This window comes from Maylandia zebra, linkage group LG4 (assembly GCF_041146795.1).
Source record: "Maylandia zebra isolate NMK-2024a linkage group LG4, Mzebra_GT3a, whole genome shotgun sequence".
Lineage (NCBI taxonomy): Eukaryota > Metazoa > Chordata > Actinopteri > Cichliformes > Cichlidae > Maylandia > Maylandia zebra.
The window spans coordinates 6,489,221-6,510,659 of NC_135170.1; the positions used below are offsets into that span (position 1 = coordinate 6,489,221).

Genomic DNA, 21,439 nt, shown 5'->3' on the forward strand with positions numbered 1-21,439 from the left:
TGCATACATTTACTTTTAACCAAAATTGTTTAAGGAAAATAATAAAATAATGTATGCTGCCTTTACATTTAAGGGCAGCATTTACAGTTTTGTAGAGACAGGCTGCAGCTTTTCATGGTTTTCCCCCTGTAGTATATATCTCTTAAAGAAATATAAATGTGCATAAAATGTAAATTTTAAATAAAAGTCACTTTCAGTAACAAGTCATCAGCTTTCAGCTAAAAGAAATGGGGCATGTATAAAAGATCATGCGAGGGTGAGTTCCTCTTTGTTTTTTGCCTCATTTGTGTTATCGAAACGTCACAGGTCTGTGACATAATGTAGATTACAAAGGTACAAAGGCATGCTGACCACTGCATCCAGTGCACAGACTGTGTGAAATCAGTGTCCTACCTTCCTGCTCCTCTCCACATTTTATTTTATTGCCAACACTACAAATCTGTTTTATTTTTGTTATATCAGCTCTACATTTTTAAATACAAACGCCTGCATTTTATGTCCAACAGATGTTATCAGTGATTTTATTTTTTCATGAAAAATCCCAAAACAAAACAAAGATTTTAGAGATGTTAGAATGCATTTCTTCATTTCATATATAGGATTCTTGAAGTGAACACAACTTTAAAAACTCCTCTCTCTGTACATTCTGTGCAAGAAAAAGGTAAATGAATATAACTGTCAGCTGCTGCAGCCTTTGTCTGTTGCACTCTGTAGACTGCGTTCATTAAAAAGTACAAGGAACAAGGAAGTGTGTGGAGGAACACATTTCGCAAGTGTTAAGCATTTCTTCATCAACTTGGGTTTGGTGTTGCTGATGACTCATTTTGCTCTCAGTATGTTTTCTGTCTCAATCATGTGGACACAGCAGAGAAACTTTTATCTGGCAATAGGTGAGCTGCATTTGACATTTTTAGGTTGATCTGTCTTATTTTTCTATACTTACACAAAGGGTCAGCGTGACAAGCACTGTTACATTCAAAATGCCTTAAATTTAGAGTTAAATTTCCTTACACCTGATCTTTTCTTTAGTGTGTCTATATCAGAAACAAAACATGTTCATGTCTTGTTTCAGGTGTTTAATGAACCTTTGTTTTTTCTGCAGTCTCTTATCTCTTCATCTCATCTTCAGCTTCTGCAGGTCAGTCTTCTTTTGCGAAATTTGTTTCAGATTATAAGGTTTTGCATAAATATCACCACATGCAGAAAATGCTGAGCACTCTGTTGTCTTGTCTCTTTCTTTTGCTAGATTTTAACATCAGTTTAGTTGAGCCAGCTCGGTGCTATGGAAGAGTAGAAGTCTATAACAGCACCAGCAGGGGAAAACTCTGTGATGATTCCTGGGTCTTAAATGATGCTATAGTGGTCTGCAGAGAGTTGAAGTGTGGGAAGGCACTGGCAATCTCTCAGTTGGTCAGCTTTAATTCATCAAAAGAAGAAATGTGGCTTGCTGATGTAAACTGTTCGGGGCGAGAAACGTCTCTAATGCAGTGTCCTCATGGAAGATTTGGAGAAAATGGCTGTGAACGCAATAAGGGTGTGGTTGTTGTCTGTTCAGGTGATTTACATCTACATTTTAGAGCTAGGCCCATAGAGCTTTATAAGTCAATACACTTTGATGCAGGCATGCCACTTTGAGGTTAATAGGTGCAGCACAGGGGTGTAACACTTCCTACCTCAGAGCAGTTCCAAGATAAATTAGATTAATGATAAATGGTATTCATATAATTCCTGCAGTACAGTTGGCATTATAATAAGTAGACAAAGGAATGTGAGAATGCAAAATGATAATATGAGGTTAAGCATATTGCCTGTTTTGATCGTCACTGTAAACAAACACAAGAAGAAAAGTAAGAACAGTAAAGCTTCTGAACAGGAATATGAACCATCAACAAGTGACATGACGTGGCTGCAAAAATATCACTTATGCATTAATGCCTGTGAACCTTGTATATAAATATCTATTGTATATATCTGTATTTCTTGACATGCAAAGAGCATCTTATAGAGGAAGTCTTCATGACAGTTAGGATCAGCAGTTGAGTTGCTAAATTTAAAGTAACAAGTTGTGATTATGAATGACACTTCACAGTTGCCAACAGGTCTATTTTGATGATATTTAGTACAGTGTACAGTAATAGATTCCTAGACGACTGAAGTGAATGAATGCAAAATGTCTTACTTTAACACTGTAAAAGTGGTATGGACTGAATGCTACTTTGTTTTCCTATTTTTAATGTAGAGACCCTGCAGCAGCCCAACATCTCCCTGGCATCTCTTGATGAAGTACAGGTCTGGGGTCCTAATGCAGATGCAGAGATCACCAAGGGCCATAGCTTTGTCTTAACCTGCTTCATTAACTCAAGCATCAATCCAAGCCATTTCAGTCTGATCTTCTCCAACATCCCACACATCAAGCCATCTGTCAACAACTCAGCTTCCTTTAGTTTCCCTGTAGCTGAGTATAAACACCAGGGCAACTATAGCTGTGTGTATTACATAACTCTGGAATCAGAGAACTTAACTTCTACCGAGTCAGCACCGATTCATGTCGTCATCAAATGTAAGTACTGGACATAAATATCACCATTACTGTATGTCATCTTCAGTAATTTACAGGGTCACTTGATCCAGTGCAACAAGTTCAAATGTGTAATGGAAAATGATAACACAACCAGCAATTCAAAGTAATACTTCCAAAAGTCGTCATTCCTGTATTATGTAAACATTAAGCAAACACTTTTTAAGATGGATCAGCTTTTACATCAACACTGTACTCACCAGCCACTTCATTAGGTGTACTCGTTCAACTTCATGTGGCAGCAACTCGATGCAGAAGAATTTTATTTAACCCTTTAAATAAAGGGGCGATCGTGGCTCAAGAGTTGGCAGTTTGTCTTGTAATCAGAAGGTTGCCGGTTCGAACCCCGGCTCCAACAGTGTCGGTCGTTGTGTCCTTGGGCAAGACATTTCACCCGTTGCCTACTGGTGGTGGTCAGAGTGCCTGGTGGTGCCAGTGTCCGGCAGCTTCGCCTCTGTCAGTGCGCCCCAGGGTGGCTGTGGCTACAATGTAGCTTGCCATCACCTGTGTGTGAATGGGTGGATGACTGAACGTGTAAAGCGCTTTGTAGTCCTTAGGGACCAAGTAAAGCACTATACAAATACAGGCCATTTACCATTTAAGACCTACCATAGAACCAAGTCCGCCAGAGCTTATCTTTATATTTTTACATGCCGTAGTGCCATTTTTGGGAGCATTTCAAGTTGCTATTCATCAATACAACCATTATAGCCCAAACTTTAATAATATGTATGCATTAAGTGCAAAATAACTACACAAATGGCAAAAAAGTGCCGTAAACTACAAAAAAAATAGAAAATCGTTTTTGGTTTTTTTACATCTAGTTAGAGAAATTTAAGAGGTTTATCCCTCAAAACTGTATATACAAAAACATTGCACAAAATAGTTTCCAACAACAGGAAATTTATTTTGAGTGTCTTCATGTTTTTGTTTTTGAGATACACCAATTTTTATATACTGCAGGAAAAAATGAAAATAAATATTATAATGCAAATTTGCAAAAAAAAAAAAAAAAACCAGCATGTGCATCAAAATAAACTATTTCCAGCAGTGCAATTTGAGTTCTAAGCATCCCAGAAACGACACAGAAAAGCATAGAGCCAAACATGACTTTTAAAAAAACCCCACCAGTGTAGGCTTATAAGGCCCCGAAGGTAAAAAAAAAAAAAACCCAAACAAACTACATTTTCTTGTTGCTGCAAGTGCTTTTTATGCAACTTTTGCAAAGCTTTATGTGGAAGGAAACTGTGACCTAGGACAAGCTGATGGCATAAGATGTAAGTACAACTCATCCGGTTTCATATGCAAAATTTTTTATTGCGCTAGCTTACGTGGTTGCAGTTCTACAGTGATTTAAAAAAAGTTACGCAAAACGGAGCGTTCCCGCTCCGACCGGTTATAAAGGGTTAAGGGATTTTAAATGCTGGTGGTCCGAGTATTTCTGAATCTGTGGATGTACTGGGATTTTCCCTCACAACCATCTTTAGGGTTTACAGGGGATGATCAGAACATTTTTTCTGCTCTTGCTCTTGACGAAGGCGGTCGCACTTTTCTCCTCTCCTCCTCCTCCTCTCCCTTAGCTTCCCTGCTTAGCCTCTTATGTCCTTGTCTAGTCTCGTGTTTTTTGTATTACTTTTCCCTGGAACACTCTCTCACAGTCTTTTCTCTAAAACCTAAAAGAGGAATTATGGATTGGATCAACTGGTCCCTGAATGCAATTGACACCCCATTCTCAACGAGAAGTTTGGGCTTGGGTGAGCCTGAGTGCTGAGGATATCTACCTATTCGGAACCATGGTAACAGGGTTCTGGCGGATCGGAGCTGGCTTGGCCCTGACTTATCGAAGAATTAAGAAAGCGGAACCGGCTGTTCAAACTCCCACAAGGCTGCCCGCTGGGATTGAAATGATGGGAGAGGAGTGAGTTTCTCAAAATGGGCTCATTGAGTGCAGCACGGATAAGATCTTGGAGAGGCTACGGCTGCTGTGACTGCAGACTGGATACATCTCGGAAGGGCTAGCTTGGAATAACATCTCTGGGCGCAAATTGGATGACATCTCGGGGAGGCACACTGCCGTGAGTTCTCAGAAATCGGCTCCTTGAGCACAAGAAATGACAACATCACAGAACGCAAGTATGGTGAAGCTCGCGGCTCTCCAACGTGAGATTGAGAGACCAGTGTTGGACTGTAGAACTGCTTTGAAATTCTCATGAGCCGTTTGCACTAAAGTAAAAACCACCATCACTTATGCGGATACCCCTTTGGCGCCAGTTGCGGTCTCAAGGCTGGAGCTGAACAACAACACCCTGATAACGACTGTGTTTAGTCTGTTCCTTCCCATTCCATGCAAGGTCACCTGGGTTGGCTGGAAGACTGTTTACTTAGCCTGGCAGGGCGAAGGACGCTGTCTCAGCTGAACTCTGGACACGCACACACATACATATACACTGATATGCACACACTCATCCCCCCTCCCTTTCCAAATGCCTTCGACGCTTGTTCCCTTCCGATGCTGACGGGGATCAAGGAGACCAGCGCACGCAGGCCCGGATGTACTGTCTAATTCGGCTGTCTCTCACGCTTTACCCACCCCTGTTTCTTGTCATGTGTTTCTTTGGTGCATTAAGAGTTTTTTCATGTGCTATGTGCAGAGGTGTTTTTTTTTTTTCTGTTCTCAAACTGATCTCCCTGTTGGAGCTCAGTCTGGGGGGAGTTATTTTTTTCTCCTTATCTTTCCTCATGTGGTGCATTTTCCATTGTTATACCTCTCTGACCTGTCTTCCCCATGTGATGGTTTGTGTAATGTATGTATGGTCAGAGGGTAAGATGGCGCCGCCATTGCGTGCAATAGGTCGACAGCCTTATGAAATTTCCCCTTGTGGGACTAATAAAGGTATATCAATATCAATATCAATATCCAAAAAGGAGAAAATATCTACAAGCTGATTGGAAGGCAACACTAACTCAAATAAATTGTTCAGCCAAAGTCTGAAGATCAGCTCTGAAAGCACAAAACATCAGACCTTCCAGTAGATGAGCTACACCAGGTAAAGACTACACTAAGTTCCTCTACTGTCAGTTAAGAACAGAAAACTGAGGCTACATTTCACACAGGCTCACCAATATTAGACTACAGAAGACTGGTTGTTGTTCCCTGTTCTAATGAGTACTGATTTGTGCAACATTCAGATAGTAGTATCAGAAATTGGTGTAAACAGCACTCCACATCTAAACTCAGCAACTCAGTGTTACCTTGGGTCCCAGTGTTCCAACATCTAGAAGAACTGGAGATTGACGATGTACAACACAAACTCTACGGCAAGAGGGCGAGAAGTAATAATCATCAGTAATGTCAGGTAAAGGGGGAGATATCATCCTTTTCACTCTCCTAGATTAGGTATTAAGCTCTAGGATCAACTGGTGCGATGAAGGCGTTGAATGCGAGAACAGCTGACCTGAAAGAGAAGATCGTGGTTGTACTGGGAACCTGGTCCATCTGTGCCCGACTACTAAAACTACAGAAAGTTTACTAGAAGATGTGAATGCAGCATTACAGACAATCCCTGCTGAGACCGTAACTGAAACCAACCAGGTGATCTACACCATGGCAACAGTAATCCTTTAGATGCTTGGCTACAAGATAAACAAACACAAGGAGCAGTACCCCTTCCTGCAGTTTCTTACATCACTCATGTTGCAAGAGAAAAGTCATCTGTTATGATGTTAGAGCGCTTCAACAGACAGCATGCTAATGCCGCTCTGTTTCCACACTAAGTGCTGCTCGCAACTGATCTTGAAACGGTGAAAGCAGAGCTAGTGGCAACTTGTCTGGTATGCTAATCTTCCATCAGTCTCCCATCAAGAGAAAAAAATGCAAGTTGCTGGCCTCTTAGCTTGACAACCTCCAGCCATTTTTAACAGGACATGGAGATGCCCATGAGAATATCTACCCCATACATACTGTCACAGACAACAGATAACTCCATATACAAGATAACAGTAAAGTAAGGGATGGATGGATCAAGCCAAATTAAAAAAGAAAAAGAAAGAAAACCTGACCACAGCCTTACTGCTTCCATAAGAATTATGAAGATAAGTTACAGGATAAGCTGTTCATCAAATGCACTTTATTAACTGATCATCAGCTAGTCAGGTCTGTTTTAATACAATTCCACAATGTGTCTGGGAGTGTGGACTTTCCATCAACTGCCTCAACTGCAAAGAAACCCAAGTGTGAAATCAGGACCCACACACCATTTGATTGTCAGTCGTAGCACTTTTATTCGGATCCACAATGTTTTCCACTGCTACAGCACCTTGTGTTCAACTGGGAAGCTAGCTTTCCAGCTCCCTCCCACACCACACACACCTCTCCTTCCCAACTCCAGACACTAAAAGGGGGGAGAGCTTATCAGTTAAAATCCCTCACACCTGTACTCTTCGACCTCCCGATACTGCCCCTCCACTGCAGCAGAGTCAGAGACCGAACCTCTGCCACACCAAGAGCAACATCTCAGACTCTTCAGCTATATTGAACAGTATCATGTATGGCAAAAACTAAACACACCATATCAGCACAAACACTTTGCACTAACTTTTAAGCACAGATGTAAATGAGTTTGGTTTTGTTGTACTGTACCTGGGCACTCAGCAGTCATTGAGGCCACCATGAACTAATTGCTTCCATATTGTAATCCTTTATTTCTTAGTTCCTTGGCTGCTGCTGGTCTATTTAGTAGTTCCTGCTGCGATCCTGCTGCTACTGCTGGTCTTGATGGTGGTGTGTCTGGTAATCAGGAGACGACGAGCAAAACAACGTGAAGGCCATGTCCAGATGCAAAGTCTGTCCTTACCTGTGCAATGTATCAAATGAACAAATATGTCGGTGATATAGATGTGCATCAGTCAGTCAATCTTTTCTACTACTTATGTTTCAGTTACTGCCACAAATCGTTATGAAGATGAGGAGGAGGAGGAGGAGGAGGAGGAGGAAGAGGAGAGGGACTATGTGAATGTTCAACCAGTGGACAGAAACGACACACAAGAAGTGGATGAAAACAAAACTGATGATCATGATTATGAGAACATGGAGAATGAAGATAATTACATAGGATGCACACTGCTGTCTGTGAGTATAGAGGACAGAGCAGAGGAAGATACAGATGAAACCAGTGATGGTGATAATTATGAGAACATGAAGGATGAAGATAATTACAAAAGAAGCACACCTCTGTCTGTGAGTATAGAGGACAGAACAGAGGAAGATACAGATGAAACCAGTGATGATGATAATTATGAGAACATGAAGGATGAAGATAATTACATAGGATGCACACTGCTGTCTGTGAGTATAGAGGACAGAACAGAGGAAGATACAGATGAAACCAGTGATGGTGATAATTATGAGAACATGAAGGATGAAGATAATTACAAAAGAAGCACACCTCTGTCTGTGAGTATAGAGGACAGAGCAGAGGAAGATACAGATGAAACCAGTGATGATGATGATAATTATGAGAACATGAAGGATGAAGATAATTACAAAGGATGCACACCACTGTCTGTGAGTATAGAGGACAGAACAGAGGAAGACACAGATGAAACCAGTGATGATGATAATTATGAGAACATGAAGGATGAAGATAATTACAAAGGATGCACACCACTGTCTGTGAGTATAGAGGACAGAGCAGAGGAAGACACAGACAAACCCAGTGATGATGATGATGATGATAATGAAAACGACTATGAAAATGTAACGGAGGAATATGCTGAACAAACTGTAGACATTTATGGAGAGGAGCAGAAATTTTATCAAATCTTTTAGGTTTCCAATGATTAGTATCAACCTGGGGAGCCAACATATGAGAACTACACAAGAAGAATACACACATCAACACTTTGAAGTCCTTTGATCTTCTCGGTGTGAACTTCTATTTCATAGTGTGACATGAATCTAATATCTAATAAAATCTAATGCAGTGTTTGTTAACTCAGCCAAGGCAGTTATGTTTATGTACGTGAGTCATTCTGTCTATATGTACAAAAAAACTGTACAATAGCTTGAAAGGTTTTTAACAATTTTTGATTAAACCTTGTAGGGGTGTAGGACAGGGCCATGTTAACAATCCGTTAACATGACCCTTACATCCACCAAAGTCACCAAAGTCAACTCAGTTAGTTAAAACTGATATAAACCCATATACTACAACAAAGAAACTAGGATTTTTACACATGCGGTGTGAGCTGTCAACATATAGAAAATACCTAAAGTCCTACTTTAACTGCAACCACTCCTTCAAGGTCAATAGATTGAGCTGAAGGTACCACATATGATATATATGGATATATAAGTTCAGGATCTGTGCTAACAAAACCACGAAGGCAAGGCACCGAGGAGGTATCCTGATTAGATTACTCAGCCTCTTCACTTGGCTCCTTTCAATGTGAATGAGCAGAAGCTCTACTTTGAGCTTCCTCTGGATGTCTACTGTATTTACACTACCTGCAACACTGAACCAAACCACTACCCAGAGGAAACTCATTTCAACAGCTTACATCCACAACCTCATTTATTTGGACACTATGCTGAGCTTAGTCCTGCTGACATCCCACAAGTCTACCAGGACAGTTCATGCTTCACTTTCCCACCACTGTGAACCGGATCCCACCAGGCATTCTGTTTCTAGCACAGAATCAAGGCCTTGGATTTGGAGCTGATGACTCATCTTCACTGCCGGCCAAAAAATCAAATGTAGGTTGAATGTTGTCATTTTTATCGATGCCTACACAACATGCCATTTGCAAAAAGAAGTTGCCAGGATTGCCCCATGTCTCTGACACTATTTGTTATATTCAGTGTTGGGAAGGTTATTTTAAAATGTATTCCACTACAGATTACAGAATACATGCCCCAAAATGTATTTTGTAACATATTCTGTTACGTTACTCAATGAGAGTAACGTATTCTGAATACTTTGGAATACTTAATATATTATCATGCTTTTTACAACTACATGGATGCACTATTGCCATGTGATTTATTACTATTACTGAAGGTTACTCGCCATACCAATACCTTATTATAAAATGACTAACGTAGGGTGGACATTAGGTAAGATTGCACTTTTTGCAGCCATCTCGTATAGAAAACTATTCCGCGTGTATATAAAACAGGTCCGCGGCTCCGAATGGTAGTAAAGGGACCTCTGGCTAATACGTCGGGTTCCGTGTCGGGCCCGTAACTAGTTTTACTGTCTCTCGCTAGCAAAGAGAGGCGTTGAAAGGCTGCTTCAACTGAACTTATTGTTTCAGAGGAAAACATGAACACTGTGTACAGTCGAGTCTTAATAGCTTACTTACAACTGGGGTCGTCAGGCACTGTTTTTGGCTGCAGTGGTTATTATTATATTTACTTGCTTCATACATGCTATGCATGTAACACACTGCCTATTGCCTTCATATTAAATAATTTTTTGAATAATACTTTTTAAATATATTTCTTCACATAATTATGCAAGTAGGGTTGGACATGGGCCGCGAGATTGAGACACAGGCATTAGAGCCTCTTAATGTGTGTTTTGTTTGAGTTTCCACCGGCGTGGAATTACCAAAAATAAAGAGGGCATAGCCTAGCATATGAGACTGGAAAAGACCGCTGTGTAATCCATTTATTTCAACAAAGTAACTGTATTCTGAATATCACCTTTTTAAACGGTAACTGTAATGGACTATATTACAATATCATTTGATATTGGAAAGCATCAGTAATTAATTAGAGATTATGTATCGGAATTTCAGGAGCAGGACCACGCCTCCAAACACGTTCCTTCCGGTTGTCATCTATATAGGTTCCCCCAGTTCTGCAAGCTGTTCATTCTCGTTTACGTGCCCCACCTTCCCTTCCTCCTTGTTCTCAATTCTTTAACTTCTTCATTTCTTTTTAGTGCATGGGTATCTGCCAGGCCCGGGAGCCATCAACAGTACCGTTCGAGGCCTTCCCCAAACCACAGCTCAATTCATGTCAAAGCATTCACATTTACCTACGAAAACGCTGTCAAACCTAAAATACGGACGTGGGCCCAGCTAGTGAATGTATTCTTAATGTAGCAGTGATGGCCTGGCTTCTAATGGGTTTTGCCCCATAGATAATAGACCCTAGCTGCCATGGCTAGCCAGCCCCATGACCAACCTAACCTAGCTCCTTAAACTAGCCCCTAACTAAGAAGAACTGTTTCATACATTTCAAAGATGAACTAAGTAAATAAAACACATACATAGATATATAAGAGCATCTGAGAAGGCTGACTGTATTGTAGCCAGGCTGACAAAGAGTCACAGCTCTGTTGAACCTTTATCTATTATTAATCTTAACTTGACAAACTTCCTTACAAATAAAATTTCAACCATTCAAGATGGAAAAAGAGGAATTTATACTGCTTTCATCTCTCTGAGGTAACATTAATAATTAGTTAGTCCATTCCATCAGCATATCTATTGGCCCCCAACTCTATAAGATTATTCAGTATTGCCTATATGGCTTATATTTGATCCAAGTGTTTTACCCAATTATAGCTTTTCTTCAAAAGTCTCTGTGCTTGTCTTGCTTGGCCTCGCAGTGGGCACCATACTGCATATGAAGATGCTACCTAGTTCTATTTATATACATACTAGTTATATTTATGTATTACACCAGACACACACACCATCTTGATTAAACTACGGCCATGTCTTAAAGACAAAGACCTTGAGCACCTGTGATTTTCTACTTTAATGACATGAAATATGGTGTCCAAATACATTTCACAGACCAGATGTGCCACGGCCCAGCGGCACGAGGGAACAAAGATGGACACAGGTGCAGAAACCAACCCGGAAGCGAGACGGTAGGGAACAAATGATTTATTTCCGCCCACAGGCAAACAAAAGCAAAAGCAAAGCGGCGCCACCACACTCGTGGCACGTAGGATTATCTACGATAATGAGGGCGACCTAGACACCTCTAGGAGACGGCTGAACAGCAGAGGCAGCGGGGAGGTAGAAACAGGACTAGGCAGGGGCCAGGGCACTGGAATAAGAGGAGATCACGGTCAGTGGGATCCAGCAGACAATCAACGATCCTCCACAGTTGAATTGAGTTGCCTTACTTGGTTTCAGGTGGAGGGGACAGGTGGGGCGGAAGCCCGGAAGCGGTCGAAGCGTGGGGAGGCAGGCAAGTGAGTGGTGGGCCGGCAGGCCACGTCGTGTTAGCAGCAGGCGGGCCAGGTCCAGGAAGGCGGGAGTGAGGGAGACAAGATCTCCACTCCAGGTGCTACTTCTGAGGACAAGAAAAACAAGTAAGACATCACACAGCGTCTGACAGAGTTATGGTGCTCCACTTGACTGACATGGGGATAGCAGATACTCAGGCGATGAATGGTTTAGAGCGCAGGTCTGATATACTGCTGGCATGATTGCTCACAGGTGGTCAGCCAGGGAGGAGCAACCGAACTCCGCCCAAAGGAGGAGGGGCCGCTGTCGGAGACCTGCAGGTGCCCACCCAGACCATGACAAGATGCTGATTCAGAGTAGCAATACCATGAATAATGTGACAAAACCTTGGGTTGAGTTTTGACCAGGATGTAGACCTGCATTCTTTCATCTACATTGTATTACCATCAATAACCCTGTAACACCAAGTGTGTCATATTTGATAAATGATATTTGAGGCATCATCAGTGTGAGGCTATTTTTCCTGACAAAGTTGATGCATATATCAGTCACATGTAGTTCTTTCTGGAATTTTTGGTTTTTAGTAAGTTGTTCATTAGTTAGACTGTAATGTTAGTCACACTTTGCTTCGTGATATTTTTGTCCTGTGACAGCTGTAGTTTCAAAATATATGCAACACTAACACTGCGACCTTTGATCAAAGTAGTTTCATATATTTTTGTTTTCATCTTGCTGTCTCTTGTCAGAAAACATAAAAGTGGTGAGAAACTAAGTGTGAAATGCTTAGTTCCTCTTTAGTTCATCTGCAGTACGCCCAACAATGGAAATTCTTCTGAGCTTGGTGTGAGCTTCTACTTCTCTGTGAAACTGATAACTTGTGTTGAAGGTCATAACTGATGAGAGCTGTGACCCAGATATCAAACAGCATCTTTTTGCATCAAGCCAGCTACATTATCACAGTTTTAAAAATGTTTTAAAACTATATATATATATATATATATATATATATATATATATATATATATATATACATATATATATATATATATGCTTAGTTTTCCATTGTTGGGCGTACTGCAGATGAACTAAAGAGGAACTAAGCATTTCACACTTAGTTTCTCACCACTTTTATGTTTTCTGACAAGAGACAGCAAGATTATATATATATATATATGCTAGATGATGTTAATGCAGCACTACGGGCAATACCTACAACCACGATTACCGACACTAACAAGCTGATCTACAATACGGCAGCAGTGATCAGTGAGATGCTTGGCTACACGTTGAACAGCGACAAGGGGCAGTACCCTCCATGGAGAAGGAGGCTAGAGGGCAAGATCAAAGTAGCACGGAGGGAGGTTAGCCAACTAACGGAGTTGCAGAAAGGTGCGACAAATAAGGTGCCTAAGAAATACAGCAAGCTGTCCATACCTGAGGCCTTGGAAACTGCCAAGCAAAGACTCACAGCCTTGGCCAGCCGCTTGAGGAGGTACACCAGAGAGATAGAAGGCAGGAGAATAAACCAGCTGTTCTCCACAGAACCAGCAAAGGTGTACTCCCAGTGGCAAGGGAACAATAAGAGAACAGCACCACCAAGGCTGGAGACGGAGCAATACTGGAAGAGCATATGGGAGAAGGATGCAACCCACGGCAATGCTCAGTGGCTGGAGGATCTGAGGGCAGACCACAGCGACCTCCCTGAACAGGGTCCAGTAACCATCACAGTGGCAGATATCCAACAAAGGGTCTCCAGTATGAAGAGTTGGACATCACCAGGGCCCGACATGGTTCACGCCTACTGGCTGAAGAAGCTGACTGCACTCCACGAGCGTCTGGCAGCACAAATGAACCAGCTGCTAGTTAACGAGAGACACCCGGAATGGCTAACCGAAGGCCGGACGGTCCTGATCCCCAAGGACCCCAAGAAGGGACCGGTCCCCTCCAACTACCGACCAATAACCTGCCTCAGTACTACATGGAAGCTCCTGTCAGGCATCATATCGGCTAAGATGAACAGGCACATGGGTCAATACATGAGCGGGACACAGAAAGGAATTGGCAAGAATACCAGAGGCGCAAAACACCAGCTACTGGTAGACAGAACAATCAGCCGAGACTGCAAGACCAGACTGACCAACCTGTGCACTGCCTGGATTGATTACAAGAAGGCCTATGACTCAATGCCCCACAGCTGGATACTGGAATGCCTAGAATTGTACAAGATCAATGGGACCCTAAGAGCCTTCATCAGGAACTCAATGGGGATGTGGCGTACAACACTAGAGGCCAACTCCAAGCCCATAGCACAAGTCACCATCAAGTGCGGGATCTACCAAGGAGATGCTCTGTCCCCACTGCTGTTCTGCATAGGCCTGAACCCCCTCAGTGAGATCATTAACAAGACTGGCTACGGATACCGACTACGGAACGGAGCAGTTGTCAGCCACCTCCTGTACATGGATGACATCAAGCTGTATGCCAAGAGTGAACGAGACATCGATTCACTGATCCACACTACCAGGCTATACAGCAATGACATTGGAATGTCGTTCGGACTGGAGAAGTGTAGTCGGATGGTAACAAAGAGAGGGAAGGTAGTCAGAACTGAGGGGATTGAACTACCAGAAGGCAACATTGCAGACATAGAGGACAGTTACAAGTACCTGGGGATCCCGCAGGCAAATGGGAACCATGAAGAGGCCGCTAGAAAAGCTGCAACCACCAAGTACCTGCAGAGGGTCAGGCAAGTCCTGAGGAGTCAGCTGAATGGTAAGAACAAGATCCGGGCCATCAACACGTACGCCCTGCCCGTGATCAGGTACCCTGCTGGGGTAATAGGCTGGCCAAAGGAGGAGATAGAAGCCACTGACATAAAGACAAGAAAGCTCCTTACCATGCATGGAGGGTTTCACCCCAAGTCCAGCACCCTGAGGCTGTACGCTAAGCGGAAGGAAGGGGGCCGGGGACTGGTGAGTGTCAGCACCACAGTCCAGGATGAGACAACGAACATCCAAGAATACATTGGGAAGATGGCCCCAACTGACCGAGTGCTCAGTGAATACCTCAGGCAGCAGAAACCCAAGAAAGAGGAGGGAAACGAGGAACCATCATGGAAGGACAGGCCCCTGCACGGTATGTACCACCGGCAGATAGAGGAGGTGGCTGGTATCCAGAAATCCTACCAGTGGCTGGACAAAGCTGGACTGAAAGACAGCACAGAGGCACTAATCATGGCAGCACAAGAACAAGCTCTGAGCACAAGATCCATAGAGGCTGGGGTCTATCACACCAGGCAAGACCCCAGGTGCAGGCTGTGTAAAGATGCCCCAGAGACAATCCAGCACATAACAGCAGGGTGCAAGATGCTAGCAGGCAAGGCATACATGGAACGCCATAACCAAGTGGCCGGCATAGTGTACAGGAACATCTGTGCCGAGTATAACCTGGAAGTCCCGAGGTCAAAATGGGAGATGCCCCCAAGGGTGGTGGAGAATGACCGAGCTAAGATCCTGTGGGACTTCCAGATACAGACGGACAAAATGGTGGTGGCTAACCAACCGGACATAGTGGTGGTAGACAAACAGAAGAAGACGGCCGTAGTGATCGATGTAGCGGTTCCGAATGACAGCAATATCAGGAAGAAGGAACACGAGAAGCTGGAGAAATACCAAGGGCTCAGAGAAGAGCTCGAGAGGATGTGGAGGGTGAAGGTAACGGTGGTCCCCGTGGTAATCGGAGCACTAGGTGCGGTGACTCCCAAGATAGGCGAGTGGCTCCAGCAGATCCCGGGAACAACATCGGAGATCTCTGTCCAGAAGAGCGCAGTCCTGGGAACAGCTAAGATACTGCGCAGGACCCTCAAGCTCCCAGGTCTCTGGTAGAGGACCCGAGCTTGAAGGATAAACCGCCCGCAGGGGCGTGCTGGGTGTTTTTTGTTTTTTATATATATATATATATATATATATATATATATATATATATATATATATATATATATATATATATATATATAAAAACACCCAGCACGCCCCTGTGGGCGGTTTATCCTTCAAGCTCGGGTCCTCTACCAGAGGCCTGGGAGCTTGAAGGATAAAACCGCCCGCATGGGCGTGCTGGGTGTTTTTATATATATATATATATATATATATATATATATATATAAAAAACAAAAAACACCCAGCACGCCCCTGCGGGCGGTTTATCCTTCAAGCTCGGGTCCTCTACCAGAGACCTGGGAGCTTGAGGGTCCTGCGCAGTATCTTAGCTGTTCCCAGGACTGCGCTCTTCTGGACAGAGATCTCCGATGTTGTTCCCGGGATCTGCTGGAGCCACTCGCCTATCTTGGGAGTCACCGCACCTAGTGCTCCGATTACCACGGGGACCACCGTTACCTTCACCCTCCACATCCTCTCGAGCTCTTCTCTGAGCCCTTGGTATTTCTCCAGCTTCTCGTGTTCCTTCTTCCTGATATTGCTGTCATTCGGAACCGCTACATCGATCACTACGGCCGTCTTCTTCTGTTTGTCTACCACCACTATGTCCGGTTGGTTAGCCACCACCATTTTGTCCGTCTGTATCTGGAAGTCCCACAGGATCTTAGCTCGGTCATTCTCCACCACCCTTGGGGGCATCTCCCATTTTGACCTCGGGACTTCCAGGTTATACTCGGCACAGATGTTCCTGTACACTATGCCGGCCACTTGGTTATGGCGTTCCATGTATGCCTTGCCTGCTAGCATCTTGCACCCTGCTGTTATGTGCTGGATTGTCTCTGGGGCATCTTTACACAGCCTGCACCTGGGGTCTTGCCTGGTGTGATAGACCCCAGCCTCTATGGATCTTGTCCTCAGATCTTGTTCTTGTGCTGCCATGATTAGTGCCTCTGTGCTGTCTTTCAGTCCAGCTTTGTCCAGCCACTGGTAGGATTTCTGGATATCAGCCACCTCCTCTATCTACCGGTGGTACATACCGTGCAGGGCTCTGTCCTTCCATGATGGTTCCTCGTCTCCCTCCTCTTTCTTGGGTTTCTGCTGCCTGAGGTATTCACTGAGCACTCGGTCAGTTGGGGCCATCTTCCCAATGTATTCTTGGATGTTCGTTGTCTCATCCTGGACTGTGGTGCTGACACTCACCAGTCCCCGGCCCCCTTCCTTCCGCTTAGCGTACAGCCTCAGGGTGCTGGACTTGGGGTGAAACCCTCCATGCATGGTAAGGAGCTTTCTTGTCTTTATGTCAGTGGCTTCTATCTCCTCCTTTGGCCAGCCTATTACCCCAGCAGGGTACCTGATCACGGGCAGGGCGTACGTGTTGATGGCCCGGATCTTGTTCTTACCATTCAGCTGACTCCTCAGGACTTGCCTGACCCTCTGCAGGTACTTGGTGGTTGCAGCTTTTCTAGCGGCCTCTTCATGGTTCCCATTCGCCTGCGGGATCCCCAAGTACTTGTAACTGTCCTCTATGTCTGCAATGTTGCCTTCTGGTAGTTCAATCCCCTCAGTTCTGACTACCTTCCCTCTCTTTGTTACCATCCGACTACACTTCTCCAGTCCGAACGACATTCCAATGTCATTGCTGTATAGCCTGGTAGTGTGGATCAGTGAATCGATGTCTCGTTCACTCTTGGCATACAGCTTGATGTCATCCATGTACAGGAGGTGGCTGACAACTGCTCCGTTCCGTAGTCGGTATCCGTAGCCAGTCTTGTTAATGATCTCACTGAGGGGGTTCAGGCCTATGCAGAACAGCAGTGGGGACAGAGCATCTCCTTGGTAGATCCCGCACTTGATGGTGACTTGTGCTATGGGCTTGGAGTTGGCCTCTAGTGTTGTACGCCACATCCCCATTGAGTTCCTGATGAAGGCTCTTAGGGTCCCATTGATCTTGTACAATTCTAGGCATTCCAGTATCCAGCTGTGGGGCATTGAGTCATAGGCCTTCTTGTAATCAATCCAGGCAGTGCACAGGTTGGTCAGTCTGGTCTTGCAGTCTCGGCTGATTGTTCTGTCTACCAGTAGCTGGTGTTTTGCGCCTCTGGTATTCTTGCCAATTCCTTTCTGTGTCCCGCTCATGTATTGACCCATGTGCCTGTTCATCTTAGCCGATATGATGCCTGACAGGAGCTTCCATGTAGTACTGAGGCAGGTTATTGGTCGGTAGTTGGAGGGGACCGGTCCCTTCTTGGGGTCCTTGGGGATCAGGACCGTCCGGCCTTCAGTTAGCCATTCCGGGTGTCTCTCGTTAACTAGCAGCTGGTTCATTTGTGCTGCCAGACGCTCGTGGAGTGCAGTTAGCTTCTTCAGCCAGTAGGCGTGAACCATGTCGGGCCCTGGTGCTGTCCAACTCTTCATACTGGAGACCCTTATATATATATATATATATATATATATATATATATATATATATATATAGAGAGAGAGAGAGAGAGAGAGAGAGAGAGAGAGAGAGCAGAATTATTAGGCAAATGAGTATTTTGTCCACATCATCCTCTTCATGCATGTTGTCTTACTCCAAGCTGTATAGGCTCGAAAGCCTACTACCAATTAAGCATATTAGGTGATGTGCATCTCTGTAATGAGAAGGGGTGTGGTCTAATGACATCAACACCCTATATCAGGTGTGCATAATTATTAGGCAACGTCCTTTCCTTTGGCAAAATGGGTCAAAAGAAGGACTTGACAGGCACAGAAAAGTCAAAAATAGTGAGATATCTTGCAGAGGGATGCAGCAGTCTCAAAATTGCAAAGCTTCTGAAGCGTGATCATCGAACAATCAAGCGTTTCATTCAAAATAGTCAACAGGGTCGCAAGAAGCGTGTGGAAAAACCAAGGCGCAAAATAACTGCCCATGAACTGAGAAAAGTCAAGCGTGCAGCTGCCAAGATGCCACTTGCCACCAGTTTGGCCACATTTCAGAGCTGCAACATCACTGGAGTGCCCAAGAGCACAAGGTGTGCAATACTCAGAGACATGGCCAAGGTAAGAAAGGCTGATAGACGACCACCACTGAACAAGACACACAAGCTGAAACGTCAAGACTGGGCCAAGAAATATCTCAAGACTGGTTTTCCTAAGGTTTTATGGACTGATGAAATGAGAGTGAGTCTTGATGGGCCAGATGGATGGGCCCGTGGCTGGATTGGTAAAGGGCAGAGAGCTCCAGTCCGACTCAGATGCCAGCAAGGTGGAGGGTGGAGTACTGGTTTGGGCTGGTATCAGCAAAGATGAGCTTGTGGGGCCTTTTCAGGTTGAGGATGGAGTCAAGCTCAACTCCCAGTCCTACTGCCAGTTTCTGGAAGACACCTTCTTCAAGCAGTGGTACAGGAAGAAGTCTGCATCCTTCAAGAAAAACATGATTTTCATGCAGGACAATGCTCCATCACACGCGTCCAAGTACTCCACAGCGTGGCTGGCAAGAAAGGGTATAAAAGAAGAAAAACTAATGACATGGCCTCCTTGTTCACCTGATCTGAACCCCATTGAGAACCTGTGGTCCATCATCAAATGTGAGATTTACGAGGGAAAACAGTACACCTCTCTGAACAGTGTCTGTGAGGCTGTGGTTGCTGCTGCACGCAATGTTGATGGTGAACAGATCAAAACACTGACAGAATCCATGGATGGCAGGCTTTTGAGTGTCCTTGCAAAGAAAGGTGGCTATATTGGTCGCCGATTTGTTTTTGTTTTGTTTTTGAATGTCAGAAATGTATATTTGTGAATGTGGAGATGTTATATTGGTTTCACTAGAAATGGGTATATATTTGTTTTTTGTTAAGTTGCCTAATAATTATGCACAGTAATAGTCACCTGCACACACAGATATCCCCCTAAAATAGCTAAAACTAAAAACAAACTAAAAACTACTTCCAAAAACATTCAGCTTTGATATTAATGAGTTTTTTGGGTTCATTGAGAACATGGTTGTTGTTCTATAATAAAATTATTCCTCAAAAATACAACAGAATCAACTTTTGGAGATTGATGAATGGCAACTCTTTTCATGTCTTGCAGTGAGACGGGGTGGGCGTGAGAGTGACAGTTGCATGACTAAGAAGCTAGGTTTGCACAGAGTGAGCAGTTTATCTGGGCGGGTGCAGTAACCATAGTGTGCTAATTTGCAATCACCAGTCTTTGCACTGACTGTGATAAAGTGCCGAGATCAACCCACACAGGCTCAGAGAGAACATGCAAATTTCACTTGTGGGATTATTTTGTAATTAGATTAGATTATTATGAACTCGTACACACAGCAAAACAGTTTCACATATGTCTTACATAAAAGATACAAATGTAGTAAATTACATGTTTGACAAAGTTTGTTCAGCTACAGCATGACTGAACAGAAAAGAGAGTATTTTTTAAAAGGAGTACACTATGGCTATTCAGCCTCTGTGTCACCACCTAAAGCTACCCTTCAGTTACGTTGCTTCATGACAGTTTAACACAGCTGAGCAGGAAGGGGGCGGTGCACTACAGTGTGCACTACAGACATGTCCCCTTTCTGATGAACGGTTGGTATCGATGCTATTGATATTTGGATTAAGCCACACACACACACACACACACACACACACACACACACACACACACACACACACACACACACACACACACACACCTTCTACTGCATAATAATACAATTTGGATCAACATTAAAACACACATTGAGTCTCATTGGATCACATTAGCTGAAAGTGGGAATTGGCTGAAGATTTTAGATGTTAGAACCACTCATTGAGCAAGAATAAAGCACTATGTAAACAATTCACTACACATGGAGACAATACAGTTTTCGCTCATATCCCAAACAAGCGTGCTTCCGGCGTCAGTAGTAAAGAAGAATACTTTTGAGCATGTGAGCACAGCTATGCTGAAGCAGTTAAATACATTCGTAAATACAGAACAATTAAATGGGACCGTATCTTCCACCAATCCAGATGCATCATTTCACAGTGTTTAAAATTTTTGAATTTCCCAAAAATATACATGCAATCAGGAGGTGCTACTTTAATTAGTTAAAAACTCAAAACAGCAACTAAATACCTTTACTTTGCCATATTTAGCTCTTGAAACCAGTTTTCATAACACACCTTTTAGGAATTATAAAATATATTGTAAATTTCATTTGATGACAACAGACATATGAAAAAATGATTAAACCAAATTTTTTTATAAACAAAAAAATCATTATTTCAGTGAGCATTGTGTCTTCTATCATTTCATTTTCCTATGCCTCAATTGTATTTCCTTTTATCTTCTGATTTTTTTTGTGCATCATTTCCAAATCAAGTTTACATTCTCAGCACTCAACTTCCACCAGATGTCACCATTATACAGAACAATTCTATAATGAACTTAACAAAGCCTTTCATGTTCATTTTATTCATGTAAAATATGCACTTATTTCACTCTGGCAGTCTGAATCTCCATTATGTTGCAAATCATATTTGATTATTATCTTGACTAACCAGAATAAACAACTTTATTATGATAGATTGCAGTCTTGTCAGTACTACATTTCCAACTAAATCTCACAATTACCCAGGCAAGGACATGCATATCATTTACATCAGTTAAGTAAGAGCAAAGCACGGTGTTACTGACATGAAACTGTCAACAGATGACAGTACAAACCCATCTGATCCACACATGC

At 43.3% G+C, this 21,439-nt stretch overlaps 1 protein-coding gene across 2 annotated transcripts; it reads left to right on the forward strand.

Moving 5' to 3' along the window:
• The first annotated feature begins 834 nt into the window (after positions 1-834).
• LOC105941469 (uncharacterized) lies at positions 835-9,210 on the forward strand. Of its 2 annotated transcripts, none has more exons than XM_024802147.2 (6): positions 835-890; positions 1,103-1,138; positions 1,247-1,555; positions 2,240-2,560; positions 7,288-7,419; positions 7,516-9,210. In XM_024802147.2, the coding sequence occupies exons 1-6, from the start codon at positions 836-838 to the stop codon at positions 8,403-8,405; spliced, it is 1,743 nt and encodes a 580-aa protein (XP_024657915.2). In that variant the 5' UTR covers position 835; the 3' UTR covers positions 8,406-9,210. The 2 variants fall into 2 exon arrangements, with proteins under 2 accessions (XP_024657915.2, XP_024657916.2); XM_024802148.2 differs by having other exon boundaries at positions 1,247-1,534.
• Positions 9,211-21,439: the final 12,229 nt, after the last annotated feature.